This window comes from Cuculus canorus, chromosome W, assembly GCF_017976375.1.
Source record: "Cuculus canorus isolate bCucCan1 chromosome W, bCucCan1.pri, whole genome shotgun sequence".
In the NCBI taxonomy this organism is placed as follows: domain Eukaryota; kingdom Metazoa; phylum Chordata; class Aves; order Cuculiformes; family Cuculidae; genus Cuculus; species Cuculus canorus.
Window position 1 is genome coordinate 20,389,648 of NC_071440.1, and position 18,058 is coordinate 20,407,705.

Below are 18,058 nucleotides of genomic sequence, written 5' to 3' on the forward strand. Positions count from 1 at the left end.
GTGTTCAGTTCTGGGCCCCTCACCACAAGAAGGATGTTGAGGCTCTGGAGAGTGTCCAGAGAAGAGCAACAAAGCTGGTGAGGGGGCTGGAGAACAAGTCTTATGAGGAGCGGCTGAGAGAGCTGGGGTTGTTTAGCCTGGAGAAGAGGAGGCTGAGGGAAGACCTTATTACTCTCTACAACTACCTGAAAGGAGGTTGTGGAGAGGAGGGAGATGGCCTCTTCTCCCAAGTGACTGAGGACAGGACAAGGGGGAATGGCCTGAAGCTCTGCCAGGGGAGGTTCAGGCTGGATATCAGAAAAAAATTCTTTCCAGAAAGAGTCATCGGGCACTGGAACAGCTGCCCAGGGAGGTGGTCGAGTCACCTTCTCTGGAGGTGTTTAAGGAACGGGTTGATGAAGTGCTTAGGGACATGGTTTAGGGAGTGTTAGGAATGGTTGGACTCGATGATCCAGTGGGTCCTTTCCAACCTGGTGATTCTATGATTCTATGATTCTATGTAAGATTTAGCTGAAAATGAGTAATAGCACATATACATTTCTAGAAAACACCACATCGTTTTCAGAAAGCACTAAAGCTTCTGCTTGTGCTCTCATATTTTTTTAAACAAATAAGAAAAAAAATATTTTCATAATGGCACCTGTACTATTTGCAGCTGAATAGACTCATTGCAGTATGGCTCAAAACAAAGCTGTAAGTTCGAATAATATCATACAGATTTGCTCACTTCTGGAAGAACAAAAGAAAAAAACAAAACAACTCCAAACTAGCCCAGTAAGGTAACCTATTATCTATTACATGGCAATGTTCCTTTTAGGAACAGAAAAACAGCATGCATTGTTCAAACACTTTAAAAGAAATATTCATTTTAGGGATATTAGTAAGAAACCATTTTAAATAAAACCCAAGAATCTCAAGCAGTGAGCAAATGAAAAACAAACCAGTCAGTGGGCATTTAACATAAGAATCGTAAAACCGTGTTTATGTTTAAAACCCTTTTTTCTATAGATTTCATTTACAACAAAAGAAAGTACAAAACAAAAGAAAGTTTCCAAGTACATCAAACAGCACACACTGAAGTTTTTGTGGATTTTTTTACCCCACCAAGTGAAACAATACAAAATACGTCAACAAACAGTATTTTAAACAACCTTCAATGCATATCTTCAGCTTTTTTTAGATAGTACAGGTTTATAACTTCAAGTTTCTACTTATTTGTAACAGCTTATGGGAAATCTTAACATAAATAACTTTACAAATAAGTACAGCCATAATGGAAATGCGTGGATTTTCAGAGATGAATAGTTCTGATGGCATCTGCCTTTTTGTGGTATAACTACTGATCTGTGCTCTCTTGCTTTACAGCAAGAAATGTACAAAGCTATCACAGGAAATGGAAGAGCCACTAGTACTATTACCATGTTCAGGTTGATTATTTTGTCATTTTCTTCCTCATTCTGGGAAATGAAAAGCTTTGGATTTCATTCCTGAGTCAGAGGTCCATTCTTCACGTTAAACCATTTTAACTGACAGATTTTTGTCATTTGGTTGACAGTTCCCATTCTGTTGTAGTTTGAGTTCATCTGTCCTTTGTGTATCTCTATTGCCTACTTCCTTGTCAGTTTCTGAATTCAGATTCTCTTTAGTGTGATCTTTGTCCTACAAAGATAAAATTAAATTAAAAGAAAATCATACTCTTAGCACTACAGGATATGACTTCCAACCAACTCTTGGTATTTTGATTGCCTCACTTTTTACCTTACACGTCTATCTCGTCTCAGCAATTTTCAGAAGAGAGGCCAGATCTTTTTATTTTATTTTATTTTTAAAAGCTTTCTTCTCAATTGGCCAGTTAGGTGCCCATAACAACCTATCACCCAGGGAATCATTGCCATAAAATCATCTGTCTTTATCATCAATATTCAGGTAAAACCGAACAAGCAGCACTATGAGACCCATGAGACAGCTCCAGAAATTGACTTCACCATATTTTCTAAATAAAACAGGATTACATTTTTTCTTTCATATTTTCTGTCAAGTAACTGATCTTTTTTAAGAGAGTTCTTGGGTAAGACAATTACTTAAGCATGTAGACAGAGTCCCCTAAATCATCTGTTTTATAACAGTTGAATAATTCTGAGTACCACAACTACTCTTTAAAGGCATGCTGCTTTTCAAATTCTAAGATTAAGAAAACCACCCCCCCCAGGCTTTCTTACTAGGGATGGGACACGCTTGTCTCCTAGGGGGACTAAAGTCCTTACTAAAGATCTAGCGAGGCTCTTCAATAGGGCTTTAAACTAGATGTGAAGGGGGAGGGGGACGAGACCAGACTAGTCAGGAGTGAGCCTGGAAGTGGGACTCCAGTCACTGAGAGATGGTGTACTGGCAAGGACTGCCAGTACATCACCTCGGAGCAAGTGGGGACAGTAAGGATGAAACTGGCACTGTGGAGTTAGTTATTCCAAGGACCAGTCAATTGGGAATGAGCTCTATTCCCTTTATGGGGGCTGAAGGTTTGCCAGCCCAGCTGAAGTGCATTTACACCAATGCACGAAGCATGGGCAATAAGAAGGAGGAGATGGAAGCTGTTGTAGGGCAAGGTGACTACGATGTCGTTGCCATCATGGAAACGTGGTGGGATGACTCATACAACTGGAGTGCAGCCATGGTGGGGTATAAACTCTTCAGGTGGGACAGGAAGGGTAGGAGAGGAGGTGCTGTAGCCCTCTATGTTAGAGAGTGCTTTGATACCCTTGAGTTCAATTATGATGAGGAAGGGACTGAGTGCCTGTGGGTTAAAATCAGAGGTGCCCACAAGAAAGCAGACATCGTGATGGGAGTCTGTTACAGACCACCCAGCCAAGAAGAAGCAGCTGATGAGCTCTTCTATAAACAGCTGGGGATAGTCTCTAGATCGCTACCTCTTGTCCTCGTGGAAGACTTCAATCTTCCTGATATCTGCTGGAAGTACAATACAGCAGAAAGGAAGCAGTCTAGGAGGTTCCTGGAGTGCATGGAAGACAACTTCCTCACACAACTGGTTAGTGAACCGACAAGGGAGGGTGCCCTCCTGGACCTGCTGTTTGTGAATAGAGAAGGCCTTGTGGGGGATATGATGATTGGAGGACACCTGGGACAAAGCGATCATGAGATGATAAGGTTTTCAGTTCTAGGTGAGATGAAGAAGGGGATTAGCAAAACAGTCACATTAAACTTCCAGAGGGCAGACTTTGAATTGTTCAGAAGGCTGGTTAGCAAAGTCCCATGGGAGACAGTCCTTAAGGGCAAGGGAGCCCATGAGGGCTGGGCGCTCTTAAAAAATGAAATCCTAGCAGCTCAGGAGCAAGCCATCCCCATGTTCCGGAAAAGGAGCTGGCGGGGGAAAAAAACCAGCTTGGTTGAGCAGGGAGATCTTGAGAGATATCAAAAAGAAGAGGAATGTCTATGAGCTTTGGAAGAAGGGACAGGCGTCTTGGGTAGACTACAGGAAGTGAGATCGTGCAGGGGAAAAATCAGGAGGGCTAAGGCCCAACTAGAAATCAAACTGGCTAAGTCTGAGAAAGATAATAAAAAATCTTTCTACAAATACATTAACAAGAAAAGGAGGACTAGGGAGAATATTCAGTCCCTATTGGATGCAAGACAAGGCTGAGGTACTTAACGCCTTCTTTGCCTCAGTCTTTAATAGTAAGGGAAGTTGTTCCCCCTGTGTACAAACCCAGGAGTTAGAGGAGCAGAATGTGGCTCCGATGATCCAAGAGGAAGTGGTTAGAGACTTGCTTGCCCAGCTAGACACCCACAAGTCTATGGGGCCGGATGGGATACACCCAAGAGTATTAAAGGAGCTGGTGGATGTCCTTTCCAGACCCCTTTCCGTCATCTTCCAGCGGTACTGGCTGACTGGGGAAGTTCCACTGGACTGGAGGCTGGCTGATGTTGTGCCCATATATAAGAAGGGTTGCAGAGAGGATCCAGGGAACTACAGGCCTGTCAGTCTAACCTCAGTGCTGGGGAAAGTCATGGAACAGGTGATCTTGAACACTATCATGAAGCACATGCAAGAGAACCGGGTGATCAGGCCCAGTCAACATGGGTTTACAAAAGGCAGGTCTTGCCAAACTAACCTGATCGCCTTCTATGACAAAGTGACTCGACTACTGGATGGGGGAAAGGCTGTGGATGTAGTCTTCTTGGACTTGAGTAGAGCCTTTGACACAGTTTCTCACAGCATTCTGCTTCAGAAACTGTCAGCCTCTGGCCTGGACAGGCGCACACTCTCCTGGGTTGAAAACTGGTTGGATGGCCGGGCCCAGAGAGTGGTGGTCAATGGAGTTAACTCCAGCTGGAGGCCAGTCACAAGTGGGGTTCCCCAGGGCTCGGTACTGGGTCCAGCTCTGTTCAATGTCTTTATCAATGACCTGGATGAAGGCATTGAGTGCACCCTTAGCGAGTTTGCAGATGACACTACGCTGGGTGGAAACGTGGATCTGCTGGAGGGTAGGGAGTCTCTGCAAAGGGATCTGAACAGGCTGGACCGCTGGGCTGAGGCCAATGGCATGAGCTTCAACAAGGCCAAATGCCAGGTCCTGCACTTGGGGCACAACAACCCTATGCAGTGCTACAGACTGGGGGAAGAGTGGCTGGAGAGCTGTACAGAGGAGAAGGACCTGGAGGTAATGGTTGACAGCGACTGAACATGAGCCAGCAGTGTGCCCAGGTGGCCAAGAAGGCCAGTGGCATCTTGGCTTGTATCAGAAACGGTGTGACCAGCAGGTCCAGGGAGGTTATTTTCCCTATGTACTCGGCACTGGTGAGACCACACCTTGAGTACTGTGTTCTCTTCTGGGCCCCTCACCACAAGAAGGATGTTGAGGCTCTGGAGAGTGTCCAGAGAAGAGCAACAAAGCTGGTGAGGGGGCTGGAGAACAAGTCTTATGAGGAGCGGCTGAGAGAGCTGGGGTTGTTTAGCCTGGAGAAGAGGAGGCTGAGGGGAGACCTTATTGTTCTCTACAACTACCTGAAAGGAGGTTGTGGAGAGGAGGGAGCAGGCCTTTTCTCCCAAGTGACAGGTGATAGGACAAGGGGGAATGGCCTGAAGCTGCATTAGGGGAGGTTCAGATTGGGTATCAGAAAAAAAATTTCACAGAAAGGGTCATTGAGCACTGGAACAGACTGCCCAGGGTGGTGGTTGAGTCACCTTCCCTGGAGGTGTTTAAGGGACAGGTGGACGAGGTGCTGAGGGGTATGGTTTAGGGAGTGTTAGGAATGGTTGGACTCGATGACCCAGTGGGTCCCTTCCAATCTAGTCATTCTATGATTCTATGAAAAGAAACATCTTCAAATTGTTTAATCACACTACCTTCTAGTTTGAAAGGGAAAATTCCCATACTACTCTTCCCAAATCTTCAACTTTACTCCTGCAGAGTCCAATATGCAGCCCAGGACCAAAGCAAACAGGGAGAGGCTGAACTGCAGAGTGAGAGTTTATTAAAAATCTTTTCAGCTTAACAGCATGTGCTGGTTTTGGCTGGGATAGAATTAATTTTCTCCATAGTGCCTAATATGGGGCTATGTTTTGGATTTGTGCTGCAGTGTAGATAATACAAGGATGTTTTAGTTATTGCTGAGCAGTGCTTACAGAGTCAAGGCCTTTTCTGCTCCTCACACCACCCCACCAGCAAGTGCTGGGGGTGCATAAAAAGTTGAGGGTGGACACAGTTGGGACAGGTGACCCCAACTGACCAAAGTGATATTCCATACCATATAATGTCACGCTCAGCATATAAAGCTCGGGGAAGAAGAAGTAGAGGGAGACATTTGGAGTTACGTCATTTGTCTTCCCAAGTGACCACTATGCATGATGGAGCTCTGCTTGCTTGGAGATGGATGAACGCCTGCCTGCCAATGGGAAGCAGTAAATTAATTCCTTGTTTCGCTTTGCTCGCATGCACAGCTTTTGCTTTACCTATTAAACTGCCTTTATCTCAACCTACAAGTTTTCTCACTTTTACTCTTCTGATTCTCTCCTCCATCCCACCTGGGAGGAGTGAGTGAATGGCTGGGTGGGGCTTAGTTGCCAGCCCGGGGTTAAACCACAACACAGCCAAACTAACCCTGAGCCCTGCTGCTTAGTTATACAATCTGCTTCCTGCCTGCTCATACAGATAGGCAGCCAGCCACCTCCTAACATATGGCAGAGAACAGAAAAGAGAGCAAAACCAAAACAAAGTGTTTCTGTAACCTATTCACACAAGCTCCTATAGGTCCAGTAAAGTTCTAACACAGACTTCTCAAACTGGCCTACTAACATAAACTGGAGAATGACTTTCATGTCACTGACTGGCAAAACCTAAACCCGAGTGGCAATAATTTGGTAAGGAAAACAGGGGGGAAAAGGGGGTGATGAAAATAAAGAAAAAGAAGGGAGAGAATTCCAATAATCATTCCACTTGCAGCACTCCGCTCTGCTTATCACTCGGTCACACAGCTTACCTTCAAAGTAGGGGTGCTTTTGTCAGATTTCTCCTTTCCCTCTTTTTCTTTGCTACTTTTTTTCTTGGAGGTGGAGTGTTCCCTCTCTCTTCTTTCATTATTTGTATCCTTTTCTTTTTTTTTTTCTTTTTTGTTTCTGTTTAAGAAAAGATTTACTCAAATCAAAATTTGATCCAACAGCAACAAATGTACTACCAATGCATACATTGAGTGTACTGTAAATTGCACAGTGCAGTAACTAAGAATGGTGGTATCCTGGTTTCCTTTCCTTCAGAAAGGTTCAATCACCTTCAAATCATTTAACTGCAAACTAAACTGTCATCTGGGAGGGTTTCCAAAACAAAACAAAAACCCAAACCAAAACATAACAAAAACCCCTTCATAAAGACAAGGGGATTTTTTGACCAAAGAGTGCTAAAGAACACATGCATTCAGTATACATAGTATATGCAAAGAGAAAACCAAATTAATCTCTATCCAGTGAAGGGCTTTTATCGACTTGAAGCAAATTTGTATTGCTAACAGATTTAAAACTCTCTAGTTGAAAGCATACCAAAGATCAAATCCATGAATCATACTAACCAATTGAAATTATCTGAAATGACTAGCGAAAAGGCATTAAATCAATGAAAATATTCCCCCAATTGTTTTCAATATATGTATCAGAATCCACCTTCTAGTGTTCTGTTTATTGAAAGAAAATGATTATTAAGGAGCCAGAAGAAACACAAATTGAGCTAGTTCCTTTCATAACATTGATCTCCATGTAACATTTCAGTTTAAGAAAAGTAATACAATGTTTTCCTCCTTTATTGCTCATTAACTTTTATGTTTACATCAAACTAACCTCGGAGAAGGAGTTTGTGAAGACTTTCTTTTTGTTGTTTTAGGAGACTTGGAGGGACTTCTGCTCTTCCTTTTACGCCTTTCTCTGGAGGACCAAGAAATTCAAGATCACCAAAGAATAAAAATAATAAACTCAGTGTAAAGATCGACTTGTTACCCAAGGGGATAAGGAGAATGTATATCGCACCTCATTTACCGCGTTTATTCACTACAAACACCCTGATCCCAGAGACAGATGCAGATACTTGGTATCTTCTACAAAATCTGCCCAGAGATGCAGACACTTAATACCATCTACAAACATGCTAATATCTGCCCAGAGACGCAGACACTAAATATCTTCTACAATCATCCTGGCCTCTGCCCAGGGATGTAGACACTTAGTCTTAAGAAAATGATGAACTCAGTAGTTAAATCGACTCGAGGTTGAGAATGTGTGAGAAATTGTGATTAAGGGTTACCTGAACGACATCCTTATTCTAACTAAGGGCGTGGAAAGGAAATAAGTAATTCTGTGTTAAAGTAGAACTGTGTAACCTAATGAATATATGTATTAGATAGGTGTAACAACTGCATTAGCTAGGTGGGGTTTTGAGCATTGGTTTTGTATAAATAGGCCTTTGGGGTCTTCAGTAGGTGTGCTAATTTTGTGGAAGATCTTCCCCCTAGCACCCTGCGCAGAATAAAAGCAATGTTGCCTCTCTAAACAAAATACTTTGTTTCAGGAATTTCTTTTTATTAATTTCAGGTAACAGGTGACTTTACTTGTATTTTGTGTGCCTTAAACATCATCTGGGTGCGAGGCTCTGTGTGCCTGAGGGGCTCCTATTTAATAATGAGAGGTGAGAGAGGGGGAGGTGTAGGAGAAGGCACTGCCCTTCCCCCCCCCCCCCCCTTCAGTCTGCTCCTAGTGTGAGAGGGAGGTGCGACTGCACATGGCGAGGGGCTGTTGAACTGCCAGTGATCCTGGACCCCCCCAGCCCCAATTCAAGAACCTTCCTGAAGGAACTTCTGCACATTCCCCACTTTGAGAACTTTCCACACAGCTAGGCACAGCGAAAAAACTCCTCACATGCTAATAGGGCATGGACCTGCCCTATAAAGGATCCCTGCCAAGAAGCACACATGCATGCGCTCACCACCCCATGGACCATGTTTCCCGAGGAATTACTGCTGGACCACATTTCCTGAGGAACTGCTGTGCTCCACTGGTGTGGTGATTATTTTTCTTTGTCCTGCCTCTCTCTTCTTTCTCCCTCTCTCTGACTTATTCTCTTCCTATTCTCTCCTCTTATTCTACCACACCTTTTTTTTCCCCTTTTCCTTGTCACTATGTTGTATCGGATCAAATTCAAGTTTTGTTGCAATTTGTTTGGCAACTTTGACTGTATTCAAAGTACAGATTGTGATCTGTGCAGATTGAGATCCACTTTGCGACTTTGAGAAGTCACACTCGGAGTGCATCGAGTTTTTGTGGTAAAATCCAGACTGAGATCTGTTTTGTGATTTTGGCTCTGTCCGAAATAAATATTGGATTTGAATTCACCCTGGTGTCTTCAGACTCGCCGTGCAGATATCCAAAAGAACCCTAGCCCCCTCTGTCCCGCCGAGCAGGTTGGGGCTGGGTTGTAACACTCAGGAACTGCATAAACCCAGAAAACTCTTAAAATGATCTTACACAACGAAGCAAATATCCCTGAATTTAACATTATATATCGCAAATAATATATGAACTGTACAAAGAAGAAGAATAAAAAAGCATACGTTTCAGTTTGGTGGGAAAGGGGAGAATTGAAGTGGGAAGTAGGAAAAAAAAGTTGTGCCCTTTCAGATTTTAGTCTTATGTTTATCCTCACACGCTTGTACCTATACCCGATGACAACGGAAACAGTGAATTCACTAATCCTGTGTTAAGAGTTTCTTCAGTCAGGAAAAGAATCCAATTGAATCAAAAGCCACATTAAGACAAATGGCATAACTTGAGCAATACAAACTAGAAAACATAACATTTCAGTTCAGAGTGACTGAAGTTTAATTCCTGAATACATGAGCTAGCATTCCTATTGGTTTAGAAGCAAACAGTGCAAAATGAAGCTCAAGCTATTGTGAAAATCAAAATGAACAAGTTAATTCTACTGTTTTCCTAGCAGTTCATGCTCAGCAAACCTATGTATTGTTCTAAAAAGCACTGAAGAGCTCTTAGTATTTTACAAAATGGCTGTTTTACACAGATGTATGGAATTTGCTGAAGTTGCTGTTATGGAGTCTGATTTCAAATAGAACAGAACGTTAAATAACTGGTTGCAAACACAGTGAAGCACATGTTAAAATAAAGTAAAAACTGAGCAAGTAAAGCTTCATTCAATGTAAACATAAAACCTATCGCTGGCAAAATAAGATGATTCTTTCCTATCACTTCTTCATAGAGCAGGGAAAGCAGACAGGAAGAACAACCAAATAAAAACAGGGAAGTTAAAATCTACTTGACAAGGCACTTTAAGCTACAGCACAAAAGCTACACTTATGCATACCAGCTTTTGCAATCCACACCTAAATTTTTTAATATTTAGAAAGGTAAAGAAAACAACAGTCATTAGATAAATTACAAAAGGATATATTAAGATATATCTAGTATCACTATTGGGATTCATACTCTGACAGTATCATCTAGCCTGACCTCCTGAAGCTGCACAGGACAGAAGTTCATAACTATTTTGCTCAGCAAGCTCTTAAGTTTGATTTGATCTTTGGTAAACAAAAATACAAAGTGGACTCAAAATCATGAGAATAAAAGCCTCACAATCATTGATCAGCTGTCCACTGGTTAACACGCACCTCTTTTTGAACATTCTCACATTTATCATCCTCTTCTTTTAAATGAGGATATTGGAAATTAATATATTACTCTGACAGTGCTCCCATTTGGTCTACATTGAGTACATCCCCACTTTATTTTGCTTTCCTGCATACATATCTGCGAGCAATCAAGTAAGTGCCCTACTAATTGTGTTCAAGCTAGAAACTGTTTATTCATGAAATCTAATTTTCAGTTTCTGCTCTCCATATTTGAAGGTGAACTACAGCTGTGTCTGACAGCATTCCTATCTCTGTTACATTTGTCTATACAAAGATCTTTGTGTGCCTGTTTTTATTAACGCTCTTAAGCAACATTAATACAACAAAATTTAAGAAAAAGAAGTTTAAACACTATGATAGTGATCCTATGTCTCTAAATCATACACAGAACTAACATTCTTGTCTCAAAGGAAAAATCCTACAGGCTTATGACTGAAGGAAATTTCCTGTTGATTTAAATAAAGTTAACTAGGAATGGCTACGAGGTTTGCCTTAGACCAACATCAGGACCTAGCATTGCTAGGATCTTTTAATTCTGAGAATGACAGAAGCTTTGGAGCAGAGTGATTTCTCAATACCTGTCTTCAACTAGCAGTACTTGGAAGAATGGTGGCAGTGTGAACTAGCTTCCTGGAAAGAGAGGTAGCTCTCAGCCTCTTTATATTCTGTTTGCTCCTAATTAAGGCACAAATTTTGGGTTTGACCCTGATGGAATCTGAGCCTTGCTAATGCCAGTAGAAATTGCCACCAGAATATATGTGGTCCCTCTGCCTTCTTTAGGTTAAAAAAAAGCAAAAAATTAAGAAACCAATCCCAGACAGACAATATTTCATGGGTAAGATTGACTGGACTTGATATTACCACCTTCAGGTTGGACCATTACTGGGTTATGAAGGAAGATATCACTTCAGCAATCAAAAAGTCTTCTCTTTGGACAAAGTCCCTACCTATCTCCTTTGCTAGCCTGTAAATGTCTCTTGGAAAAAGAGCCTGATTCTCCTCTTCCTCTGGTCTGTGTCTCTTCCTTCAGCTAGCAATTAAAAAAAAAAGCCATCTGATTTCTAGCACTTGCATGCTGTTTGTCAGTAAAGCAAGGTGAGCTGCCACCTACTTCTTAGTAGGTTCTGTACGCTCTATTTCACGTCTTCTCCAAAAAGACTAAAGACTATTTGTCCAATATTTTACACTCTTCAGAAAAAGGATCTGCAACTTCAAAAACGGTCCCAACTCAATGCTGCAGTGTAAATCCAGACAGCTGAAATGCCAGGTCATTGCACAATCTTCTCCTGAATGGTTTGTAACCATTTCAAGTAAGCAAAGTCAATCACCAAAGTAAACGGATACCCTTAAATGCAAGTTAAGTGAGAGTCCAACAAATTGATAAATACTTTTCAGAATAACAGAATTACTGAGGTTGGAAGAGTCCTCTGGAGAAAACCCAGTCCAGACCCTCACCCTCCCAAAACAGGATCGACTAGAGCAGGTTACTCGGGGCCACGTCCACTCAAGTTTTTAATATCTCCAAGGATGGAGACTCCACAGTCTCTCTGGGAAACTGGATCCAGTTTGCCCAGAAAACACACAATTTAAACATTAGGAAAAAACCCTTTTATTTCCCATATTTCAATATATGTCCACTGCCTCTTGTCCTGTCAGTGGCCATCACTGAGAAGAGTCAGGCTCCATCTTCTTCACACTCTCCCATCACGTATTCAAGAGGCACTGATAGGATGCCCCCGTGGCGGTGTACTTCCCCCCACAGCATGCTAAACATGGAAAATCTTAGCCAAGTGGGTTTAAAACACAAGGGGGGCCATTCTGAACCTCGTGACTCAACGGGAGGGTCTCCCTGACAGTTCTGTCTGACCCTGTCCTCCATGCAGTAAAGAACCAAGTGTACCTTACCATTGAACCTTGTAAATCACTGTTGCATTTATCACTGAATACTGATAATTCATTGTTTTATATCAATAAAGTTTATTGTTGCTTCTCTTTTATGATCTAAGTGCTTCCTTCTCACTCCCTGTTAAATAGCATCTGTATAAAAAATTTATTTCATATCAAAGTAGGGCTATCTATTATGAGTCCATTAGAAAAGATACACTAAATTTAACTACAATTCTCTGCCCAAGTAAGTACATGATATTTGAGCCTTCTGTGATGCTTTCTTAAATAGTGTGATGCTTAAAGGGGAGCAAAACTGTTGCAAACTTAAAGTAGGAATTTTTTGTAACATCCAGCTAATGACACTTGCTATTTGACATTAGGAACTGGGTCTTCCAACAAGGCTCTTTATAAAAAGCTACACATTACTGCATTGGGTCTGTGTGCCAGGGTTTTGGTAGCTGGGGGCTACAGGGGTGGCTTCTGTGCGAGGCTGCTAGAAGCTTTGTCCATGTCCAATAGAGCCAGTGCCAGTCAACTCCAAGACAGACCCACTGCTGTCCAAGGCTGAGCCAAACAGCGAGGGTGGTAGCACCTCTGGGATAACGTATTTAGGAAGAGGGAAAAAACTGCTGCAAAAACAACAGCAGTGGAGAGAGAAGTGAGAATACATGAGAGAAACAACCCTGCAGACATCAAGGAGAAGGAGGGGGAGGAGGTGTTCCAGGCACCGAAGCAGAGATTCCCCTGCAGCCCATGGTGGAGACCATGGTGAGGCAGACTGTGAGGCAGTTCCTTATGTCTAGTCTAAATCTGCCCATCTCCAGTTTATAGCCAGTGCCCCTAGTCCTATCACTACAGGCCTTTGTAAACAGACCCTCCCCAGTGTTCTTGTAGGCCCCCTTCAGATACTGGAAGGTTGCTCTAAGGTCTCCTCAGAGCCTTCTCCAGGCTGAACAACTCCAACTCTCTCAGCTTGCCCTCGTATGGGAGGTGCTCCAGCCCTCTGATCATCTCTGTAGCCCTCCTCTGGACCCATTCCAAAAGCTCCATATCCTTCTTTATGCTGAGGGTTCCAGAACTGGACACAATATTCCAGATGAGGTCTCACAAGAGAGGAATAGAGGGGCAGAATCACCTCCCTCGACCTGCTGGCCACGCTTCTTTTGATGCAGCCCAGGATACAGTTGGCCTTCTGGGCCGTGAGCGCATATTGCTGGCTCACGTCGAGCTTCTCATCAACCAGCACCCCCAAGTCCTTCTCCGCAGGGCTGCTCTCAATCAACGTCATCCCCCATCCTGTACTGAAACCGGGGACTGTCCCAACCCAGGTGCAGGATCTTGCCCTTGGCCTTGTTGAACCTCATGAGGTTCTCACAGGCCCACTTCTCCAGCTTGTCCAGGTCCCTCTGGATGACATCCCATCCTTCCGGTGTGGTAACTGCACCACTCTGCTTGGTGCCATCTGCAAACTTGCTGAGGGTGCACTTGATCTCGCTGTTTATATCATTGATAAAGATATTGAACAGCACTGGTCCCAGTACAGACCCCTGAGGGACACCACTTGGCACGGATCTGCATCTGCCGCTGACCACTATTCTCTGAATACGACCATCCAACCAGTTTCTTATCCACCAAACTGTCCACCCACCAAATCCATATCTCTCCAATTTAGAGAGAAGGATGCGTCAAAGGCTTTACAGGAGTCCAGATAGATCACATCCGATGGTTTACCTGTGTCCACTGCTGTGGTTACCCCATCATAGAAAGCCACTAGGTTGGTCAGGCAGGACTTGCCCCTGATGAAGCCATGCTGGCTACCACTAATCACCTCCCCGTCCTCCATGTGCTTTAGCATAGCTTCTAGGAGGATCTGTTCCATGATCTTCCCAGGCATAGAGGCGAGGCTGACAGGTCAGTAGTTCCCAGGGTCACCTTTTATACCCTTTTTAAAAATGGGCACAATGTTACCCTTCTTCTAGTCACCAGGGACTTCTCCTGATTGCCATGACTTTTCAAATATCATGGAGAGTGGCTTGGCAACGACATCGGCCAATTCCCTCAGGACTCTGGGATGCAGCTCCTCAGGTCCCATAGACTTGTAGCGTGTTCAGGTTCCTCAGGTGGTCACAAACCTGATCCTCCTCTACAGTGGGAGGGGGTTTAACACACACACACACACACACACACCCGGGTCACTATCTTGTTGTCGCATGACCCAGGAGGGGTGAGGAGAGTGGTTGTCAGTGAAGGCCGAGGCAGCCTTTCATTCAGCATTTCGTTCTCTCAAGGTAGCAGATAAAATTTCCTATCTAAATTTGCCATGTGATATTGCTGAACTCCATAATTACTGAGGTATTCAGAAAGGACTTTTTCCACCAAAGTTTCTGAACTGAAGTTAGCTGCAACACTTTTAGAATATGACTGAGTTAGTCCACTTACAAAGCTTATAATCAATTTCACAGCATCCTTTTGCTGTACTGAATTTATCCACCCAGTTTACCCTCCCTCAGAGGCAAAACCAACAGCTAGATTAACCTTGGCTGCTTTCCTGTTTACTATCAGCATGCTTAAGGAACGTTAATTTTTACTTGCAGCTGGACATCTATCCAGCTAAACAAAGTATCCTTATCTTCCAACTGAGATACATTCACTTTCTGAATAGTTACCCAGCTAAGTGACATGCTTGCTTCCTGTTGTTCAGCCACCCAGCCAAGGAAACTATCCTTGGACAAAGATGATGTTTGATGTCCCTTTGTCATAACTTTTGGATGGCTCCAACACAGAGAAATTACATACGAATCATCTACTTACTGTCCTCAAGGGCTATACTATAGTTATGTGAGGCAGGCACCAGCTGCCCAACAAGAAACTAATTTCTATCAAGCATCATACAGAACTCTTTGTAATAGATTTTACTTTATAGGGAAATCTACAAAACAGAAAGAATACAAACTGAATTAGTAAGTAACACGGAGAGATCAATACATAAAAATTAGGATGCACATTTTTCATGGTGCTTCACTGTACTGACAAGTCCAAAGAAGCATGAGAAAATTCTAAACAAACCTGCTGCAGCTACGAGATCTTCTTGAAGAGTTATAGCTTCTTGGGGGTGTTCTGGATCTCTTCTCTTTCTTCTTTTTCTCATCTCTCTCTTTTTCTCTGTCTCGCTCCTTCTTCTCCTTATCCTCATCTTTTTCCTTTTCTTTGTCTCTGTCCTCTTTGTCCCCTCCTTTGTCCTTATCTTCCTCCTTGTCCTTAATCTTCTCTCTGTCCTTCTCCCCCTCTTTCTCAACATCATCTTTTTCCTTGTTCTGGTCTCTCTCTTCCCTGTCTTTTTCCTTCTCCTTATCTTTGTCCTTTTCCCTGTCCTTGCCCCTGTTTCTGTTCTTGTCTCTGACTCTCTCTTGATCTTTGTTTTGCCCTCTCTCTCTCTCCTGGTCCTTCTCCTTGTCCTTATCCCTGTTTCTCTCTTTATCTTGCTTTCTTTCTCTTTCTTTGTCTTTGTCCTGGTCTTTCTCTTTCTCGTTTTCTTTGGCCTTTTCTTTTTCCTTGACCTTTTCTTTGTCTCTTTTCTTGTCCCTGTGAAAAGCCAGACACAAACCCATTAATTCATCTTTGAACTTCCCAATAAAATGTAAAACTAACTCTTTAGCATATATTAATTGTTCAAGAGAAAATTATGTGTTTCTGTTGAAAAATAGTAATTATTCAAAATTTTCATTTTCCACCCCTGTTCACAGGAGAGAAAGGCTATACAGCCAGGAAAAAATTTGGAAACCAAGTTGGGGAGAGGGGGGCCAAAATCAAATCAAACTGCGATCTTCAAAGTGATGTTATTACACTTTGAAAGAATATGTCTTTTTGTGGAAACATTCTTAGAAGCCGGAGGCCACGATGTTTTTAGAGGACCTTGAACGGCGATATAAGAGAGAGTTGGAGGTAGGAATGAGAAGAAATGGCAACACGCCCGGAGCAGAAGAAAGAAAACAAGGCTTAAGAAAATGCAAGTTATGATGATAATGTAGAAGAGCATGTAAATATGCGCAGAGTCAGTCAACCAATTAAGTGTTTAGAATAGGCGCGTGAACAGTAGTAATTAACCAATAAGATTGTAAGCTTGAGCGCGTGGACAGTCAAAAAAACATATATAAGTTTAGCCTTCTGATTAAGAGAGGGTGTTCGATTTGCACTCGGAGTCCGTTATCTTAAATCTCCTCAATCTTTTCACCTCACAGCTATGTTACTATACATACATAAATGTTATACATTTTGTCAGGAGTTCAACATCAATTAATACACAGAATCAAAAAAAGAGGGATAAAATTTCACCAGATTCCCTCAAAAGTCAAATGTAAGGTCAAAACTCAACCAAGATAATTCGATCATCCATAATGTCATTAGGAATTTGAAAATTATTGATAAATTGTTAAGAAAGACAGTAAAACCAGAAGCAAGATAACAGAACAAGACAGCTTCTTTGGGATAGGCAGTATGATACGTGTTCATAGAAACGGTGAGGAAAATTCCAGTGGGTGTCCTAGTAGTCAAGCCAAATAAAAACATATTAGATCACAGCTTTGGCTGGAGGATTACATTTCGGTACAGGATTATTTGGAAGCACGAGACTCTGGACCATCTTTCCTTTCCAGCAAAGAGAAGAGACACGCAACTCCTAGACCTGCCTCTAGGACATATGAAAATGAACAACTGTTCAGAGAGAGAAACAGGAGAAAGCACAAGAGAAGTTGTTGATCAGCAGGCCTTTTCATGTCCAAGAGAACCAGATTGACACAAGTTGCTGTGCCTATTGGTATTGGTACCTATTCTAGGATTTGTAAAGATTCTCAAAGAGACTCCTTCAGACATGAAAGGCCCTACACACAGCCCCCACCTTTCTTCATTGGAACAAGTGTTTGGCTACTACTAATAAATAGTAAGCTCATTTCATGGACTGTGACCTGAAGACTTTGGTTCCTATCAGGTTTTGGCAAATACCTCTTTAGATGTCTTGCAGAAGGCATGTAAGATCATAAAGATGAAACAGCACACAATCCCTGCAGTAGCAAGGGGTCTCACAATGACCCAAGAAGTGCCTTCCAGTTATTTATCACAAAGATTTCATTGGACTTGCCCCTTCCAGTGAGCAGATATCTCAAGAAGCTCCAGACAACAGCAACAGAGAGTCAAAAGGATCCATCAACAAAGCCCAGCTATATCGCCTACTCCTAACTGTTCCCACCGAGGTCCACAGATCTGCAGTTTTCTTTCCCACAAAACTTCTCCCCTCAGAAAACGGGAGACAACTGCACAAACTAAGTATGAAACTCCCTTTAAATTGGTCAGGGGAATTACAGAGATGAAACAGAAAGAGAAGTACCAAGGCGTCTATTCATGAAGCTACTTTCATAGGCACTTTTGTTTTGTGAATATTCATTATTTTATCCCTCAGAAAAATATATTATCATTCAAGGAGATAAAGGAATTATCTTACTGGAATTTCACAGTTTAATAATTAGACAATCAGACTTAAAAAAGAATAGACTAGGTAAAATATAGATGTATTAGATCCTGAAATTTAAATATGCCACATAAGAGACATATGCGTTTGTGCCTACAGTAATGTATGGTCAATATGAAAATAGCCAAAGGCAAAAAAAAAAAAAAAAAAAAACCAAAAAAACCCAAAACTTGTTCTCAGAATGCGGGATCAGTTTCAGCCTGAATCCAACCTTCTCAACAGATATAAAGAAGTGCCACCCACTTTTTTTGTGCATCACACAGGCTACACAACATACCTAATCCTTTGGTTAAAGTCTGACAATTAAAGTTACCCATCTTTAATCAGCTTGCATGTTGGTATAAATGTAGACTACACTTTGGTATCAAGGTTTAGGTACCTCAGTGTTGTGGTTTAACCCCGGTAGGCACCATATGAGTTATTATGAAGAAAATTAACTATATCCCAGCCAAA

At 42.3% G+C, this 18,058-nt stretch overlaps 1 protein-coding gene across 1 annotated transcript in view; it reads right to left on the minus strand.

The window, feature by feature from the left end:
• Positions 1 to 1,512: 1,512 nt before the first annotated feature.
• Positions 1,513 to 18,058, minus strand: part of LOC128850238 (splicing regulatory glutamine/lysine-rich protein 1-like) — a 42,988-nt gene continuing 26,442 nt past the window's right edge. Inside the window, 5 exon segments of the mRNA XM_054053233.1 lie at positions 1,513 to 1,659; positions 6,496 to 6,631; positions 7,169 to 7,171; positions 7,343 to 7,426; positions 15,151 to 15,666. Coding sequence (XP_053909208.1) covers positions 1,513 to 1,659; positions 6,496 to 6,631; positions 7,169 to 7,171; positions 7,343 to 7,426; positions 15,151 to 15,666 — 886 coding nt within the window.